The sequence below is a fragment of the Haliaeetus leucocephalus genome, unplaced genomic scaffold, assembly GCF_000737465.1.
Source record: "Haliaeetus leucocephalus isolate CR32 unplaced genomic scaffold, Haliaeetus_leucocephalus-4.0 Scaffold406, whole genome shotgun sequence".
NCBI classification, from domain to species: domain Eukaryota; kingdom Metazoa; phylum Chordata; class Aves; order Accipitriformes; family Accipitridae; genus Haliaeetus; species Haliaeetus leucocephalus.
In genome coordinates, this window is record NW_010972842.1 from 6,871,879 (window position 1) to 6,889,548 (window position 17,670).

At 39.1% G+C, this 17,670-nt stretch overlaps 1 protein-coding gene across 1 annotated transcript in view; it reads left to right on the forward strand.

The window, feature by feature from the left end:
- The first annotated feature begins 392 nt into the window (after positions 1 to 392).
- ARID2 (AT rich interactive domain 2 (ARID, RFX-like)) overlaps positions 393 to 17,670 on the forward strand; it is a 107,181-nt gene continuing 89,903 nt past the window's right edge. The window contains exons 1-3 of the mRNA XM_010574075.1: positions 393 to 1,011; positions 1,172 to 1,265; positions 2,459 to 2,556. Of these exons, the coding sequence (XP_010572377.1) occupies positions 920 to 1,011; positions 1,172 to 1,265; positions 2,459 to 2,556 (284 nt within the window). The 5' untranslated portion in view covers positions 393 to 919. The remainder of the gene's footprint in view (positions 1,012 to 1,171; positions 1,266 to 2,458; positions 2,557 to 17,670) is intronic.

Genomic DNA, 17,670 nt, shown 5'->3' on the forward strand with positions numbered 1-17,670 from the left:
GCCGTCAGCCAGCGGAGAGAGGCCGATCGGTTGCGAGCCTGGCAAGGGAAGGCCCTTTCCCCGGCCCCTAGCCCCGGAACAACCGGTAGTAGCCGTTTTTTTCCTCCCCTCTTCTCCTTCTCCCTCGCCTCTTTCCGCCCGGCTTTGTGTGAAGTTTGCGGCACATTGCAGATGAGCCCTTAGCGGCGAGAGGAGCCTATTGTTCCCCGCCAGGAACTGCTTGCTGGGGCTGTGCTGGCTTTTGCCTTTAGAGCTGCCTTCTGCAGTACCGCGACCGGCCTCCGGGGTCCGCTGTGTTGCGCTCTCGTCCAGGCAGAAGCACGGCGGCCTCAGATCTTTTTGTCTGAGAGAGAAGAGAAGTGAATCCCGCTGCCGCCGCCACCGCCGCCGCCGCCGCTGCCGTAGCTGTACAGTGTGTGTGTGTGAGAGAGCGAGCGAGGGAGCGAGCGAGCGAGGGAGAGGGAGATCGCATGGAGCCGCGGCTGTAACACACACACACTGTCAATACCTCACTCCGGCTCCCCCCCCCACCCCACCACAACAGTAACCCAATTCATTGTGTGATCCAGCAGCACCATGTTGAGTCTCATGTGCAGGCTGGATCGGTTGGGTTTGTGGTGCTGAGAGAGGCAGCAGCAGCGGGAGGAGGAATTACTGAGAGGTGCCCCTCTCCCTCCCTGTCTCTTTGCCTGTGTGTTGTGTGGAGACAGGACTCGCAATTACCACACTCTCTGGGCTCCCTTATTCCTTTTAAACTTTTTTTTAAACAAGCCCCTCTCCATGGCTGATCCCCGGCCGAGCACGGGCACCTGGGTCTCTTAAAGACAAGGAGGAGCCGGGGATTGTTGTTGTTGTTGTCGGCCGTTTTTTTTTTTTCAAATTGGATTTTTTTTTTACGAGAACCTTTTTTAATACAAAAATGGCAAATTCGACGGGTAAAAACCACGCAGACCAGCGGAGAAAGGGACTCGCTTTCCTGGACGAGCTGCGGCAGTTTCACCACAGCAGAGGGTGAGGAAAATGGGGAGATGGAACGGGAGGGGGGGAGGCTTTTAAACCGACCAGATCCAACTTCCAGCCCCTTCCCTGAAGGACACGGCAGCCCCAGCGAGGGGAGAAAAGGGGGCAGAGCTGACAAGTTGTGGTGTTTTGTGTGTATCTCCTTTGGCAGGTCTCCTTTTAAGAAGATCCCCGTGGTGGGTGGGAAGGAGCTGGATCTTCACGCTCTCTATACCAGAGTCACCACTTTAGGCGGATTTGGGAAGGTGAGTGGAAGTTTTAATTTGGGTTTCCCTCCCACTAACCTCTTCCCAAAAGTCTCCTCTGACCCCCGGGGGCGGCGGGGGGAGCCGGGGTGGCCGGGAACCGTCCTATTTAAAGCCGGTTAGAGGAGGTGGGGGGTGGAAGAAGGAAGCGAGCAGACAGGCAGGTTGGTGGCTTGGCCTTGTCGGCGGAGCGATGAAGGGGGATCCGGGGGTACGGCGCACACCCCGCTCCTGCCTCCCCCGCCTCCGCCGGAGCCCCTGGCCCCTGCCCCCCTTCCCCGGGAGAAGGCGAGGAGGGAGCAGAGAGCTCCGGTCGGCGAGAGGCAGTTTTCTTTTCGCTTGTGCTGGCAGCTCTTGTGTGTGTGTGTCTCTCCCTCTCGCAGAGGGAGAGACAGAGAGGAGAGAGTCTGAGCGCAGTTTTAGTGCAACTCAAAATTAGCGGGCATGTTTAACATCGATAATCGGCACGGAGCATGGGCTAGGAAACGATCCTCGCAGCCGGGGGGGGGCCGGGCGCTGCCCTCCGAGCCCTTCCCGCAGAAAAATAACAAAAGGGGCACCCAAGACGGTGTGTAATCAAATAGCCATCTTTAGGCTTCAAGGCTAGGGACAGAAATGTAGGCCTCAAAAGAAAGGCCTCTCTGTGTCTGTGGATCTGTCTCGGGGGGACCCCCCGGGACGGCTCCCCCGCGCCCCGGAGGCCAGGGGGCGCCCCCGCCAAGACTTCCCCGCATTATTTTAAACTTCTTTGGGTTTTTAACGGACCGCGTTAGGATTTAAAAGGGGGCGACAGAGGGACTCCCGATTGGTTATTGTCCAGGCAGTAAAAACAAAAACAAACAAACCCCAAAACAATACAAACCCTCCCGGCCCTGTCCCGTGTCCGTCGTGGCCCCGGCCCCGGCCCCGGCCCCCCCTCCCCCGGAAAAAAAAAAAAAAATCCATATATATATCTACCTAAAAAAATAAATAAAGTGGAACACCGGTGAGAAGCGGGATTATTCCCGAAGGGGGAAATACTACCGACTGTCAGTGAAACACACAGTCCTAAATCCCATCTACCTTCCTGTTTATTTCTTTTTATATCTTCATTTGCTTGCTTCGTGGCAGCCTGTGGGTTTTCGCGATGTTCGCTGTCGACGACATGTTTATGTGTACGTTGTGTATCTCGGCCTGTGTGTTGTTTTTGACAGGTATCAGAGAAGAATCAGTGGGGAGAAATTGTAGAGGAGTTTAACTTTCCCAGAAGTTGTTCTAACGCTGCCTTCGCTTTAAAACAGTATTACTTGCGGTGAGTGCTATCAAGCTGTTGCAGTGGTATTTCTGAGTGTGGGATTCTATTTGCTTTTCAGTGTGTGCAATAATAAAAATATCCCTACTCTTAAAAAATGCTGTAAAATAAAGCAGAAGGAACTTGTAATTCCTTACTGGCCTGGTGCAGTGATCAGTTAAAGGTAATTCTGTTTTCTAGTTATTTTATTTGTATTTTACATCTGCAAGCCTTAAACTTTGAAGGGATCCCAAGTATATAAACAATATATGTCAGAGCCATTTTTATTGATTGTTTTAGAACAACGGTGCTAAAGGACTCTTACTAAGACATGTTATTGTAGTTACAGAAACTTAGGTTAATATTTGGAGGACTGAAAGGTGTTGGTATATGTGAACTTGTTTACTGCTCAGTGGGGTCAGACATTGAATGAAAATGCATCTGCAGGAAGGTAGACTGCTTTGGATAAATTATATTGTTATTGTTACCAATTACTAGCAGCATACATTATTTTTTTTTTATTTTAGAGTACAAAGAGCTAAATAATTTTTTTTTCTGTCACTTGAAAAGTAGTAGGTTTCTGCAGTTTTTAAAAATAAGATTACATTCCTTGAAATGATACAAGTTATTTTTTTGTGATGCAGATTATTTTTTTTAATGCAGCATGGAGTTCATAGTGAATATTTTAAATCTCTGTGTGTGGTACTGTTCAGTTACTAGATGACTTTTAAAAAAAATATTTTTTATTAACTTCTGGTGATTATTCTTTGTGTGAAAGCTTTTAAAATTATTGCATATATAGTGTTTTTAGATGCTATGTGTAGACAATTACATTTCATTTAGAGTAAAGTTTTATGTACGTTGGTTAAGGAATGTAATTTTCTGTTTCTGAATTGCATAAATGATATTTTTCATTGCAATTAACGATAATACAGGTGTGCAATATGTACAAAAGATGTATGGGCTTTTGGACTTCTGTTTTGGTGATCTGAGTACACACAAGCTTTATCTGTCTCTAGTTTGGCCTTCTGAATTAGGAAATGCAGTAATTGTACAGGTGCACTTTCTATTGGTTGTCCTAGATTGACTTCCAGCTTGAAGCTGTAGAGTTCATAGCACAGTGGAACAGTTATTGAGTTACAATGATGTCTGGAAAACCTTAGTCAGGTATCTGTAGTTACTGAATTTTTCTTTTTTTGGTGGTGACATATGATTGCTTTAAGATCCAGACTAAGAAAAGAAATTACCATTGTTAATAGCTCTAGCAAAGTTTATGGTTGCTAGCAGGCCTAGGAATGAAGTGGGAAGCTCACTTTAGGATGTCATTCTCTGTTGGTGGTTTTTGTTTTTTGTTTTTTTTTTTTTCTTCTACTACATAGCATTGAGATAGTGTTGCTGAAGATTTGTTGGATCACACAAAGCAGTTTTTTGCTTTTTGAGTTTTTCTGTTGGACCATGTAGTCTGTTACTTGGCTCGATTTTACATATAATTTGCAAAAAGACAGTTTTTTGGTTTTTGCCCTTTCCTTTTTATTTCCATATTCTGTAAGTGTTTGAGTGGCCTAACTTTTTGCAGTAGAAGGTTGTATGTCATTTGTGTTTTATATGCTGTGACAGTTAACACAATTAATGTTAATTTAGCCTTCTAATGACTATTAATTTTTAATAAGATACTACTTTTTAATTTAGAATCAGACATACAAAAATGTTATTTTTATTATTAGCATGCTGGTATTGACATTATTTAAAATACCGTTGCTGAAAATATGTGTAAATTATTACATACAAATAATTGAAAGGTTTTTTTATTTATTTGGAATTTAGAAAAAAAAGTTGATAAACAGTTAAGGTGAAGAATCTTCAAAAATGTCTCTTTTATCATAATCTCTGTGATTTACTTGGGCCATTCTGAAATAAACTGTCAAGGTTGTTGGTTTTGGGGTGGATTGGTTTTTAGTGGTTGGAGTTTTTTGGGGGTGGGGTTTTTTTTGTTTGTTTTGTTTTTTCTAAATTACTGCTTTACTCACTGTTGCTTCTCACGTAATCTAAGTTTGATGTGAACTGTTTCCCAGCGGAGTTCACCTCCTTACATGTGCAGTAATAAGCCTGTATATACACATGTATCTTTGCTAGGTTGACATTCGTTTAGCTTTAACCTTAAAAGGTTTGGGGGGGGGGGGGGATTTGGTTATAGGGAAAGAAAAAAAATGCTCTAATGATAAATTTGTAAAAAGGGTCTTGTTTATCTGTGTTGAAGAACATAACCTGACATTTCTTATAGGGCTAGATTTTCATGAACTGCTGAGCAATTACCCTTGGAAAAAAAATGTTCCTCTTGAGTCTCAAGTATGACTATAATCTTGGCCTCACTATTGTAATGACTTTGCAAACAAAGCCGAACAAATTGAGGCCTATCAACTTTTATATATTTTTTTATCCAATTATATGTTGTGTGTCGTGTAAAGTGAGGGACCTGCATGGCAGATGGGACCCTGTTGAATTCAGGGGCATTCAGTGGTGTGCACCTACAGGAATACATTTGCAGATTTGGATTCGTGAAGGTTTGTGATGAAAGTTGCTTCTTTTCTACTAAACATCTGGCATACCATGTTCGCTGAGATAAGATCTCAAGCTACATGGACCACTTGCTCATTTTGCTGTGTTATTTCTAATAATGCTGTCATTTTGACTTAAAATTACTGTGTAAATAATTTAGAAAGTTGAATTGTTTGTGTGATGTCAGTAGTCCTGTTGGCTTGATCAAACTGAATGTTTTGCAAAACAGTCATCAGGTTATGATTTTTCTAGGCAGTTGTGAGGTGTATCTTTTTTGTTTAAATAACTTTTTCATTTTGACTCTTGTGGAATTTTGCTAGCTGCCTTTGGGAATGTATGTTAGGCTTCATTAAAGATGTGAATTTTTTAAACTTCTGATATAATTCTGATAGGCTTTATGATAGGTGATACTTGAATACATGATAGACAATCCTATCTACCCCTTCTCCCTTGAACTGCCCTCTTTTTTTCTTTCACTGGAAGAAGTTGTTTGTAATAGGGAAGGTCTGAACCATTCAAACTTTGTGCCTGTGTTGCTTTGAGCTGTCTGACAGGTGAAGTAATTTATGCACTGTGGGTCTTAGTGAGCAGTCAAAAGCCACAGTGCCGATAACCATTGATAGACTGTACTTGTTAATGTAGTTCTGTAAGGCTCTACAGCATCAGAGAGTGCAATTCCCTTGGATGTAGCGCAAATTAGATGTTTCATCTCAATTGAGGTGAATTAGTAAAGCATTTTCTAAATGCTTCTCTAAAGATTATTTTATAATGTTAATGAAAATATTTTAATATGGGGTAATAAATGTAAATGTCAGTAATGTGGGCATGCTTTTACATTTTTGTTAGTTGGTAAACATACAGTAGGTGAAAAGAAAGTTAACATGAAATACAGCCTGTTTTTTGTGTTAATGGTTGATTAGGTTACAGTCCTACAAAGAATTGGGCTGATGTGGCCTCATATGTTAGTATAAGGTTCTGTTGGTTTTCATGTGAGCGTAGGCAATACATTTATTTCTGTTGTGGGTCTTCATCTATTCTTGGGGAGTGAGAGACCTTGTACACTAAATGTGCAAATGAAGTGTGCCTAACTGAATTAAAGATCAGTTTGCTTTTAAAAGGTATTTATCTGCATTAAGAGAAATTATGTGAAAGGACTAAGTGTAAGGTAAATTAAGTCTCTGTTCTGCAGAGAATTTCTGAAAGGTGGGAAGCAGGTGTGTATTGTAAGCTTCCGGTAAAGGCAGCAGAAAGGAGTTCATACTAGTTAAAGGTGAATAGAAATTCGCTGTTGTAAATATTGGGGAGGTGAGGGGAAGTCAAGCAGAGAGGAAAGAGGTCAGCTCATAAATGAGAAGTTGCATAAAGTTATTATAAAGACAAGCCATTATGCTGAATTTCCTGGAATTCCTCATATAGGAGGATGAAAAAGTGTGAGCAGTTAAAAATCAGGACCATATAAAATAGTTATGGACAACAAATAGAGGGGGTTCTTGAAAGATCTGAAGAGATTTATAAGTCATTTGTTCTTCAAGAAGCTACTAAGAAATTGAATAATAGTACTGATTTCTTTTTAAAAAAGGGGGGGGGGGAAAGGCATGAGCTGAAGAACTAGATAAATTTAAGGGATTCTGTTCCTAGCAAAATAATGGCAGAAATATTAGGGAAACAATAATAAGCAGCCTGGAATTTTCCAAGCAAAATTACTTTAAAATAGTTGTCTTTGTTATTCTTGCTCAGTGTTTAAAATTAGGATCTGATACTGCAACAGCATCTGCACACAGGTCAGTGAGTATGGAGAAGTACAGGACTGGCTCGCTTGCCAGATCTGATTGCAGGTTCAAGGCCCCAGTGGATGAAGAGAAAGTTGTAACTGTAGTAATATTTTACATATTTTCTAAAATTCAAATGCATCTCGAAGTCTCTCATTGACAAATTATTTATGTATATGGGTAGTAATCTGAATGAAAAATTGGTTGAGGGACCATAAACAAAAATAGACTAAAGTATTAAGAATAGTTTTGGTGAGTCACAGCAGTTTTAGGTGCTAAACCAGTAACATTAGTGCTTACATATGCACATGGTAGTACAAGTTTAGCCATTTTAGGCATATTTAGTGTCTGGATTGATTAACTTTACGAGAAGGTGCATAGCACACTTGCGACATTAGCAGACAGTGTCAGTGGGAAGAGTTAAACACAAGTCAGGGCAGAAAAGAAAAGGTTATCTAAAGAAATAAGGCACATTGTTGGAAAGTACAAATGAGATTTAGTTTGGAAAATGCAAGCTAAAACAGTTGAGGGACAGTAATCCAAAACAGGTATTCATTGTGAGGGAATAACCTGGAAAGCAGTATTGCTGAAAAAGGGATAGGAGTGATACCATGGGCCTGATAATCCTGTCAGTTGTGTGCACCCAACTCCCTTTCATATGAAAGGGATTTGTGCATGCTTCTGACAGGAAGAACAATTTGCAATATGATATATAGACTTTGTAAAAATCAGAATGAGTTTAGGTTGTATCCACAGATGCATTGAACGAGGGGCAGATGAGGTTTTGTATGAGATTGTGTGACTGTATTTCAAGTACTGTTTTACTTTCAGAGCCTTTGCAACAGGTGGGGCAACTTAATAGAAGCTTAGAGAAGAGCAACAAAATGTTAAGAAGGCTGAAGGGACTAACTGATTTTTAAAAAGATTTGAGAAGTAAATATGTTTTGCTTGGCTAAATTAACATTTTGGGTGAGAAGGGGAAATGGTATCTTGCAAGCATTTTGAAGGGCCTAAATACTTTAAAAGGGAGATGATTTTAAATAAAAAAAAGAGGCTGTGTTAACGTGTAAGCTGAGATGAAACGGAGGGAGAAAATTCAGAGCAGATAGCAGCACAAAAACCGCTGAGATACACCTGTATACCTTCTGAATAGTATGCCAAGTGGAGTAGGGTCATTCAGAACTAGCCTGGTCAGGACACTAACACATGTGCAACAGGTCGTGAGACAGGACTGGCGGAGAAATGGGCCAGATGACCTTACAGGTTCTGTCCATCCTTGAATAACACTACAATGAAGGTTCTCATCTTGCATAGCTACAGACTTTTATTGCAACACTGCAGACTTTACCTGCGGAATCTGTTGCGCTTAATTTTGTTACAAATCCTGCAGTCATTGGCAAGACAGGAAACAAATACATGGATGACATTTTAATGATTTCTTTTTTAAATTATTCCCCCCCCCCCAAGATAAGAATTGTAATGCATGTTTCAGTCAGATGTCTGAGGCCTTGCTTTTAAGTCTGAAGCGAATATTTTACATAGTTGGAGGGGGAATTTTGTTTTAGTTGTACTGTAATCATACAGTCAACATATTCACGATCAAGGCTAGTTACTGTTCATGCTATAAAGCTTTATTCAGGGGAATTAAATATGTTGGTTGTTAAAATCTTACAATGTCTGTCAATTAGAAGTTATTTATTTGGATGGATGTTGTCTTGTCAGTTGCTGGGAATCTGCTCAGAAGAAAACAGAACTTTAATAATACAAAATTTTCATTAGGCCTCTTCTGAGGAGAGCAAGCAGCAGGTGGAAGGAAGCGTAGCCACCTTAAAATTGCTCTTTCTTAGACTTATGTTGTGATAGTAGTAACTATGCAGATGAGTTTGGCCTCTGTCAAAGTTTCTGAGCTCCTTCACCCTCCTTCAGAGGGTAAACTCCTTTTTACTGCAGAAAAATATAGTGAAAAATTAGTGCCATGAATGTTAACGTATTGTCTCTTCCTGATTATTTTTCTGCAAGCTTTTTGTTAGAAATGACCTAAATCACTGCTGCTAAGCTGAAATATATTGGTTTATTTGGGGACAGGTAAATGTTGTTCTTCAGTTTTAATACAGAATTCTGATTGTTTAACTTGAAAGCTTATCTGGACAGATGTCAGAACTAATAACCTACAAAGAGCAAGTTTCTGGCAACACTATAATAACTGTGGTAACTTTTAGGACCTACTGAATCTTCTAATAATTGGTACAAAGTTTGTATGTTAAGATCATTTTTGAATCTTTAACTGAAGCAGTATCAAAACTAATTTAAGCTTTAAAATTAATAGCTGTGGTAACATCTTGGGTTTGAATAGATGGTAAGCATATTACAACAAAATGAAGAATGCGTATGGAATGTGAGGATATTGCTTCTTTCCTTGTGAAGTGGAATAAGCCTGGGCTAAGAAAAGTTTGGGGTGGTGTTTTTTTTATTTTAGAGCTAGTAGGTTTTAATTATCTTGTTTATTTGCAGTTAAACCTCAATAAATAAGACTTTCATACTCTTTTCTTCTTTCCTAACCTCTTCCCCACTTTCCCCAGTAATGAAATAGAGAAGTATAATTTGTTAAGTTTTACAGGTGAGGTACTAGAGGTTGCACAGAGGTTCAGACTGTTACTGTGAAAGAGCATGTCAAATAGGAATGAAATCCAAATATAGTAAAACTTTTTTTTTTTTAATAATGCTAGAATCCGGTTCTGACAGGCAAATTTCTTCTTTCTGAGCCTTAAACCATCCATGAAAGGGGGCTACTATTATTTACTATCTTTTAAAATTCCTCATTAATCAATAGCTGAGGAAGCACTGTTTGAAAAATAGAATGGGATAATGTTACGTTCTGTGAATAGGAAAACTGAAAACTAAGTAAGTAACAGATTATGAGAATGGATTGTTTGTGTTTTATTTTGCTGTGTTTTGTTTTAAAATGCTTGTTCAGAGTGTTAGAGTGGTGTTTTACAGCTTAAGTGGGACTACTTGGAGTAACCGTAGTATGAGTCCACATTATTAGAAGACCTGTAGTTCATAGAGGGAATTGGGTATAGGCCAGAGATCCCATCACATGATCTTGTTTCTGGTTATCAGTCTGATACATATTTATTCTGTGGCCTTAGTTAAATCATTTGCCATGTTTTTATTCACATTTATAAAGTGGGTATACTGATGTTTGTTTACCTATCTCACAGAGAAGTGTGAGACTGTAAGCTCTTTAATGCAGGGATTGTGTCTCTTCATGCTTCTATGTCATATCTTAAATATTTGAAAATGAATATAAATTAGGAATATATGAGGAAAATAAAACTATTCATAAGCTTGTTTGCCCTCTGCAGTGTTGAGAAGCAGAAAATATAGCATAGATGAGAGGAAGAACAATCTTTATTCCTTAGGGAATAAATAAACTTGGGATACCTAAGCAGAGAAATATTGGAACGGTTGAAAGAAAGAAGCTTATCTTGAGGAAGGATAATAAAACAGCAAGATGGTACCCAGAGTAGTGAGCTTAGGCTTTGCCTGAGGTACTAGATTAGTGAGCTAGGTATCAGATCTAAAATACAGTCTCCTTGGAGCAAGAAGTTCAAGCCTAAGCAGACCTGAATTAGATTTTCAGCAACAAGCTAGTGATGCTGAGTTCTCTACTCTTTGTTTCCTGTCTTTAAACTGAATGTGCATGCATTTATTTTAACTCCAGATAAATTGTAGCAAACCAGCTATGCTGCAAGAGGGATTGCATACTTATAATAGAGTGGAGTTCCGTTGAATGATGCACTGGAGCATGTTTGTCTGCAAGAGTGAACTGTGTTCATACTGTTTTCCTTTTTTATTGGTGTGGGAGGAGCAACTGTTCAGATTAGTAGTCTTTCAGAATAATTCACAGTGTTACTTGTCAATTCATAGCTGCCTAAAATGCATAAAAATCCTGTGAAGTAAGGCAATCATTCTGTTTCAGAGACCTTTTCTCTCACAATGTTTGCTGGACTTTTCATATGTTTGCTGGAGTTTAGATGGGTCATACTTATGGCTGCATGCATGTCTCCATTGTTACGTGCTGTGACGTCTGCTGGTTGGCCTCTGCCTCCCAGTCCAAAGGTTGCTGTGCTTCCATGATAATCTACGTGTAGAGGTTCTCAGCTCTGTGAATCACTAAATCAGATGACTAACTTTGAGTAGCTCCATTGAAGTTCTTTGGAGAAGTGCTATAACAACATGTATTACTGGGACGCAGTGTGTTGGGGTAACTTCATTTGGGATGCATCCCAGGGGCTTAATTAAGCTAAATGAAAATAGTTTACTGTGGGGGTAAATTTAGCATGTTGTGAGTATATTAACAATGATTATGGCATAGGATGGTTGTAGAATTGTGTGTGGGTTTGTTTTTTTAAAAAGTATATCTGTTTTAAAAGAAAACTTGTGGCAGTAAACTTAGGAACAGTTCTTCCCTTACATGGTTATTTTGCTCGGGAGTATCTGGGTTCTAATGACCTTCATTAAATGATGTAGAATCCAAGCAATGGACAGGTAAACAGTGCCATGTTACAGAATTCGCATATGTCCTGTGTAATTTTGGGAAGGATAGTAGAGCTTTAAAACACTGGCGATTACAGAGCTGTTTCTTGGACACTTTTCTCCCCCCAATACCATCTATGAAAAGCCAGGAAAATTCACATTTGTAGCAGTATATGTTCATATAATGCTACAGTTGCACAGTAAATACTTAGGAAAAAATCAGGAATGACCTCATTTAAGTATGAATGTGCAACCATAACTTTGTCTCTAGAGAATATTCTTCATAATAGAGCCTTGTGCTCTCTGTGGTAAGTGGGAATAAATTCCATGGCAGTTATTTATCTGTTGTTACACTGTGATACACCTTTTTTCCCCTTGTATATATACGTATAGTTCTGACTCATTGTTCAGTGTGGTAATTGATTAATCTCAATATTAGTTATTTCTAAGGAGGTTTTAAGTGTGCTTTCTGGGCATCCTTTCCCCACTGTCTTTGGCTTCCATGGTGTTACCCACGTGGGCCGATTCATAAATCTTTTGCTTGCTTGTGGGCTGAGGGGGATTCCCTCTTGCAATACTGCTTACCCTGACTGCCTAGCTCTCACAGGTCTTTTTGTCTCTCATGCTCTGCTAATCATCATCTTCTCAATCTTTGACTACAAGCCGGAATTTATCTTCTCTTCCTTGACCCCTTGATGTCTGTACCCATTGACTGCACAAGGAATATTTACGGTAATCAAACGAGTTCCTAATTGTAAAGAAAACTGAAGGAAAGAAAAGGTGTATGCAGGTAAAAGGGCAAGAGGACAAAGCACTAAATGTCAAATGCCTAGCAACAGTAAAATACTGAATTTTACAGCAAAACAATAATAGATTCCATGGTACTTGAAAAAAAATTTCTGCAGCTGTGGACATGCAGAATTCACAGGATCCAGATGAATATCTAAAGGGTATTTCACACACCTGAAAAATGTGCTTTTAGGTGCTCTGCAGACCCAGTCAGGCATTGCAGCATTGGTGTGTATTTTGCTTGTTCTTCCAAGGTCATTTTTGTAACTCTAAGGTATGGAAATACAATGGTTATTTTAGTGAAAATTTTGTTTCTGAGCACAGTTATGTGCAAAGGCTGGCCCCTGTAGTGAATTATTGTGTTCAGTTGAATTTGAAGAATATACAGGGACCTAACTACTGTACAGCTTGGAATACTCCTAGTAAGTTTGGTTTTTGGGTTGGGGTTTTTTTTTCGAATGTTTCAAAGTACTTTATTTCCTTCAAACTTAGCTAAACTTGTTATCCTGTTTAATGCCATGTGCTTCTCTGTTTATATAACATGAAGTTATTTATTAGAAAGATATGTTAGTCAATGCATATGGTATCATAGTAAAACTGTAAAAGGTTAGGAAATCAAAATACAATACGTGGTGACAATGACTTCATCACATTTAGTATTGTTTCATTAATATGTCCTATAGTCAGTATGATGTTATTACTGAAATAGAGTTACATTCCTAGAAAGGTGGTTTTCATCATAGTTGAATACAGGATTTTCTTCTGGTTTGATTTTTATATTGCCAGTACACAAATACCTTTTTTCTGTAGTAGCTTTCATTCTCCCAATAAGCAGTTTAATTGTATTTTAAACAGAGTTAGTCCAGCTGTTGAAGAAAGTGCTTCTTAAGTAAGATCAAAGAAAAAAGTGACTTAAAAATAATCTACTGTTCTGCATGTAACTGTAAACAAACACCCCGCTTCACTAAATGTACTGATATATTTCTGTATAGATATTTGTGTGCAGTGCAGTTAAAAATTACGATTGTCCATAAATTTATGTGCCTGGTGGAAACCAAAAATACTCTGTTAGTTTTATGGTGACTTGGTGCTTCTGTAGGTCTGCTGTAAGAGCTGTGTTTGTAGACTTTTGCCCATGTGGAATTCTCTCTCGATCTGCTTAGGCAGAATCTCACCCCTCTTCAGAGCTGGGCTGAAATCGGTGGTGTCCTGTGTCAGTCCTGCAGCATGCTTAAGATCTGGACCATGTATATTAACACAAAATGTGCCTGCTTTAGCAAGGAAAGAAACTAAAAAATTGAAGTCAATAAAGGTATATTCAAAACTTAAAATACTGAAATTGGTGTAAACAATGTTCATTTCTTTAGCTGTCTTCAGGAGGTCTTTGCATGTAAGCAAAAGTTTCAGACTCAAGGATTGGTGGTTGTTTTCTTTTTAAAGAGTTTATGAAAGCAACAGGATTTGGTTTTTATATGAGTAAATTAATTGAAGCTTGCCTTTTTTGGTGGGGGGAGGCTGCTTGGTGATGTAGCGAAGTAAGGAAAACAAAAGCTGTTACCATTATTTCTTGTTTTCAGAAACTTATGAAAGAATTTACTCATTTTTATTGTAATTTCACTAGTATAGTGTGATCTGTAATATTGCCAAGTTAGAGTACTCTCAACGTCAAAATAAATACGATGAAAACCTTTTTTATATTGTAGAAGTAATGATGGAAAGTTATAGTGAAGTAGACACAACATAAATATGATTGTTCACATACCCTATAACATATAGCAACAATGTGAACGTACAGGATCGTTGATCTGATTGCCTTACTAGGTGAAACTTTAAAGGGTGCATTGTACAGAATTCTGCTGCAGAAGGCCACCAGGTGGAAGTGACTCTCAGGGCTGTGTCTTTTTCCTCAAGGCTTTTTTGATTCAGATGGTATACGTTTGCTATGGTTTGTGACTTCAGAGACTTCATATATTTCCCGACTTGGCACCAGGAGGACGCACATCTCCTGACCAGGCAGCCAATTGATCCCAGTGTGCAGCTTGGAGGCTCCAAGGAGCATATGTACTGCTAGGTTGCTGCCCTGGCAGAAGACACTTGGGCTCTGAGTAGTCGGCTGCCCAGCTGGGAGGCATATGCTGACTCTGCCTCCAGTTGGGCCAAATAACACAGGCTGCTTCTCAGTCACCTGTAGGCCAAAGAGGGCAGACAAGGTGTTAGGAGGTATTTTAATGAGGGGAGGAGAGAAGACCATTTGAGCGTCGGTAGTCGAATTGCAGAGGGAAGGAATGTGAATATAGAGTGAGCTGGGTGCATTCATGCATTGGGTGAGGAGACAGGAATGTGGGAATGTCAGTGGAGAGAACGCTGTTTGGAAGGGCAGAAGGGGTAGGTACTGTAGAAGGAGAAGGAGGGGTTATGTAATCAAATGCTGATAGTCTTTAATGGCCAACTCCCTCGTTTAAATTGGTCGCTGGATATTAGTTGACTTGTGGCCCAGATGCTGGGTGACTACTGAGTGAAGGCTGTCATTATTTGTAAAGTGTTGAGTGGTCTCTGAATCAAGCTGCACCATCTGCTTTCTACAGTGAGGTTCTGATTTACTGGTACAAACCTTCTAGTGGTTCTTCTGCATCTTTGCTTGCACTACCGGTGCTGCATGAACAGAATTAATTTCTGTTCTGTTAGTTTATATTTTTCATTAACACTGAATTTACCATTTTCATTTTGGTTAAAAAAAATCTGTCATCGTCACAATTACTGTTACTTTTATCCTTATATTAAAATATCATAACGGCATAAAATTGCATATAATCAAATAAAGGATTTTATCTCTTCCTTAAAGAGCTTGCAGGGAGAAAGGTTTCATCTTGGAAAATATTTCTTCATGGGCATTGCTGCACTTAAGAAAGCTAAGAAGTACACAGTTGTGGAACAGTAAGGGTTTCTTCAAATACTGTTGACACTTTGAGAAAATTAGTAATGTTTATGAATACTTTCTTTTGTATATTGATTATACAAGAAATGCATAAATTTTATTAAATATGTGTGTATATATAGCATATACAAGACTGGATGTCAGCTGAAGTTTAGGATAGGTTGCATGGACTCTCTGTCCCACCTCTAGTACTACATATATGTCAGAATGAATTTTCAACGAGAGAGGAGAAGATTTAATGGAGCAAACTTTCAAAAATTCTAAGGTTTGGTTTTTTTTTTTAATATCTACAAACACAAAGATTTAGACACCAAGTTTGGATGGAAGTACGTGCAAAGTACTGATTCTTTTTGACAATTCTTGATCATATGCGATATGAAACTCTTGCTTGTCCTGGGCCTTAGGCTTGTGTAATTTGGAAAGAGAACTTTTAAACTCAGCCTGCCGTAAGCAGGGTGTATAAAATGGCTGTTGTTTAAAACTACGCCAAGTTATGGGATGTGAGTTGTGCTTATCAAAACAATTAGTGGGTAGAGGGCAGGTGAATTAGTCAAAGATGTGGACAAACTATTTTTCATGCAACTCTCTAATTTCTACCATGTTATACGGGTATTATCATACAGCTACATAGCAGAAACAAAAACTATGAGTGGAATTATTTTTGCTATAAATAATTTTTTTATTTTTTACTAAAGGTAATGTAAATTTGTGTTTAGCAATAATGCTTATTGCCACTCTCTTTTGAGCTGTCAGCACTACTGATGTCTCCAGAGAATAAAAGCAACACATTATTTAAAAGGGGTACATATCTCCTTTCTCTACCTCTTGCCCTACCTCAGTGCATAGAGGAGGGTGGAAAAAGAGCATAGGTCATCATTCTTGCTTGCCTATATGTACATCAGAAATCATTGCTGTTATCTTACATAGCAGCTTGTGCTATTCCTTTTCAGGCAGACAGTCCTGCTGTCCCTTGAGTGGCTGCTGTGCTGTTGGTGTTGCCCCCCGGTAGTGATATGAGCATTGCTTTTAAAGTTTTGGTGGCAGTGAGGGCTTGTTATGTTTTTGGGTTTGTTTTGGTTTTTTTTAATTGTAGAGATCTGCTTTCATGGAGACCTGCATCAGGGTTCCACTGACTACATTAGCTGTAGAGGGACAAGCTAGTAGATTCTAGTCTTGAATTGTCTAGTTCTGCTGTTGTTTATTTATTTGTTTATTTTTAATAGATCAAGTTTAGTAAGCTATTCGTATTGCCTTATGGTTAATTTTGTGAGAAGAGAGGGGGCTTTTTGTTTGCCTTCCGTTTAAATTTCTGGATGTTGTCACGCATACCCAGGGAAGTCCCATTATAGACTAAGCAGGAAGAACAACACAGAAAATGTAGAGGAAAGGACTCCACACATTTAGGCAAGTATATATTCTTGATATCTCTCCCCCCCCCCCCCCCTTTTTAAATATATTTTTCTCCAATAGATCAAGCCTTGTCTCTTGGGTAATTTTCAGGGCTTAACAGTTGTGTTGTCTTCTTGGAAGTTATTTACAGATGGAGATAAATAGGGGTTTTGGCTAGTGCTTAAAATGGAGCAGCAATTTAATGAGAATGATCAAATTAGTAAAAACTTCAGAAGGTCTCAGAGTACTGTGTATGTGGGTACTAAAGGGGGAAGAGAAAGATCAGAGGATCTTAGTGAGTTTTAAAAGGAAGGTACATGATGATGAAAGAGGTTGTTATTTTTGTGGTGCTTTCAAGAAAGCTGAGTAGGGACATTTTGCCAGGAGTGGTCCTAGAACAGGAGAGCTTTCGTAGTCACAGATTGTCATGTAGAATGTTTGTGTGTATATAGATTTTATATGCAAAAAGCATAATAATTGAGAGAATGTTACGAATTGATGATCAAGGAGGCAGTGATAGATTAATGCAGTATGGAAAGTAAAATGGTAGAGTTCATCAAAGGATGACAGCAAAAGTTACAAGTGTTGAGATGCGTAGATTTGTGGAGTAGAGGGAGTGCAGAAGAGACTGAATTATGCTCGAAAACATTTCCCTTGACCATGAGAAATTCCTGTGTAATCAAGATACATAATCAAACAAAATTATGATAGTACCATGAGGATATTTGGTGAAAAGAGTACAAATAGCATGGAGTTAATAATAATTACACAGGAGATGTATGGCTGATGATGAGCAATATAAAATTGACAGTTAAGGTTGAAAATAGAGTATAAGAAAGCAAGTGTAAAATGCTGCATGTTAAGGAAATTTTGTAACATAGCATCAGTAAGGGAACAAGAGAATCTTGGACCTTTTGTCAGAGAGTGAATGGAGAGGCATTTGAAAACAAATACCGTTAAAATAGATTCTGCCAAGGCTCAAATCCTTGATAAGTTGATATCTCTTATAGTGGGAACTGAAATGCCTAAAGAGAAGATGAGAAATTCCAGGAGCCATCTAGTAGGATATTTGAGGCATTACTTATGTAATCCTTATAACCAAGTTTGTTGGTTTGTTGTTGGGTTGGTTTTTTTTTTGGCTTGGTTTTGCTTCCCGCC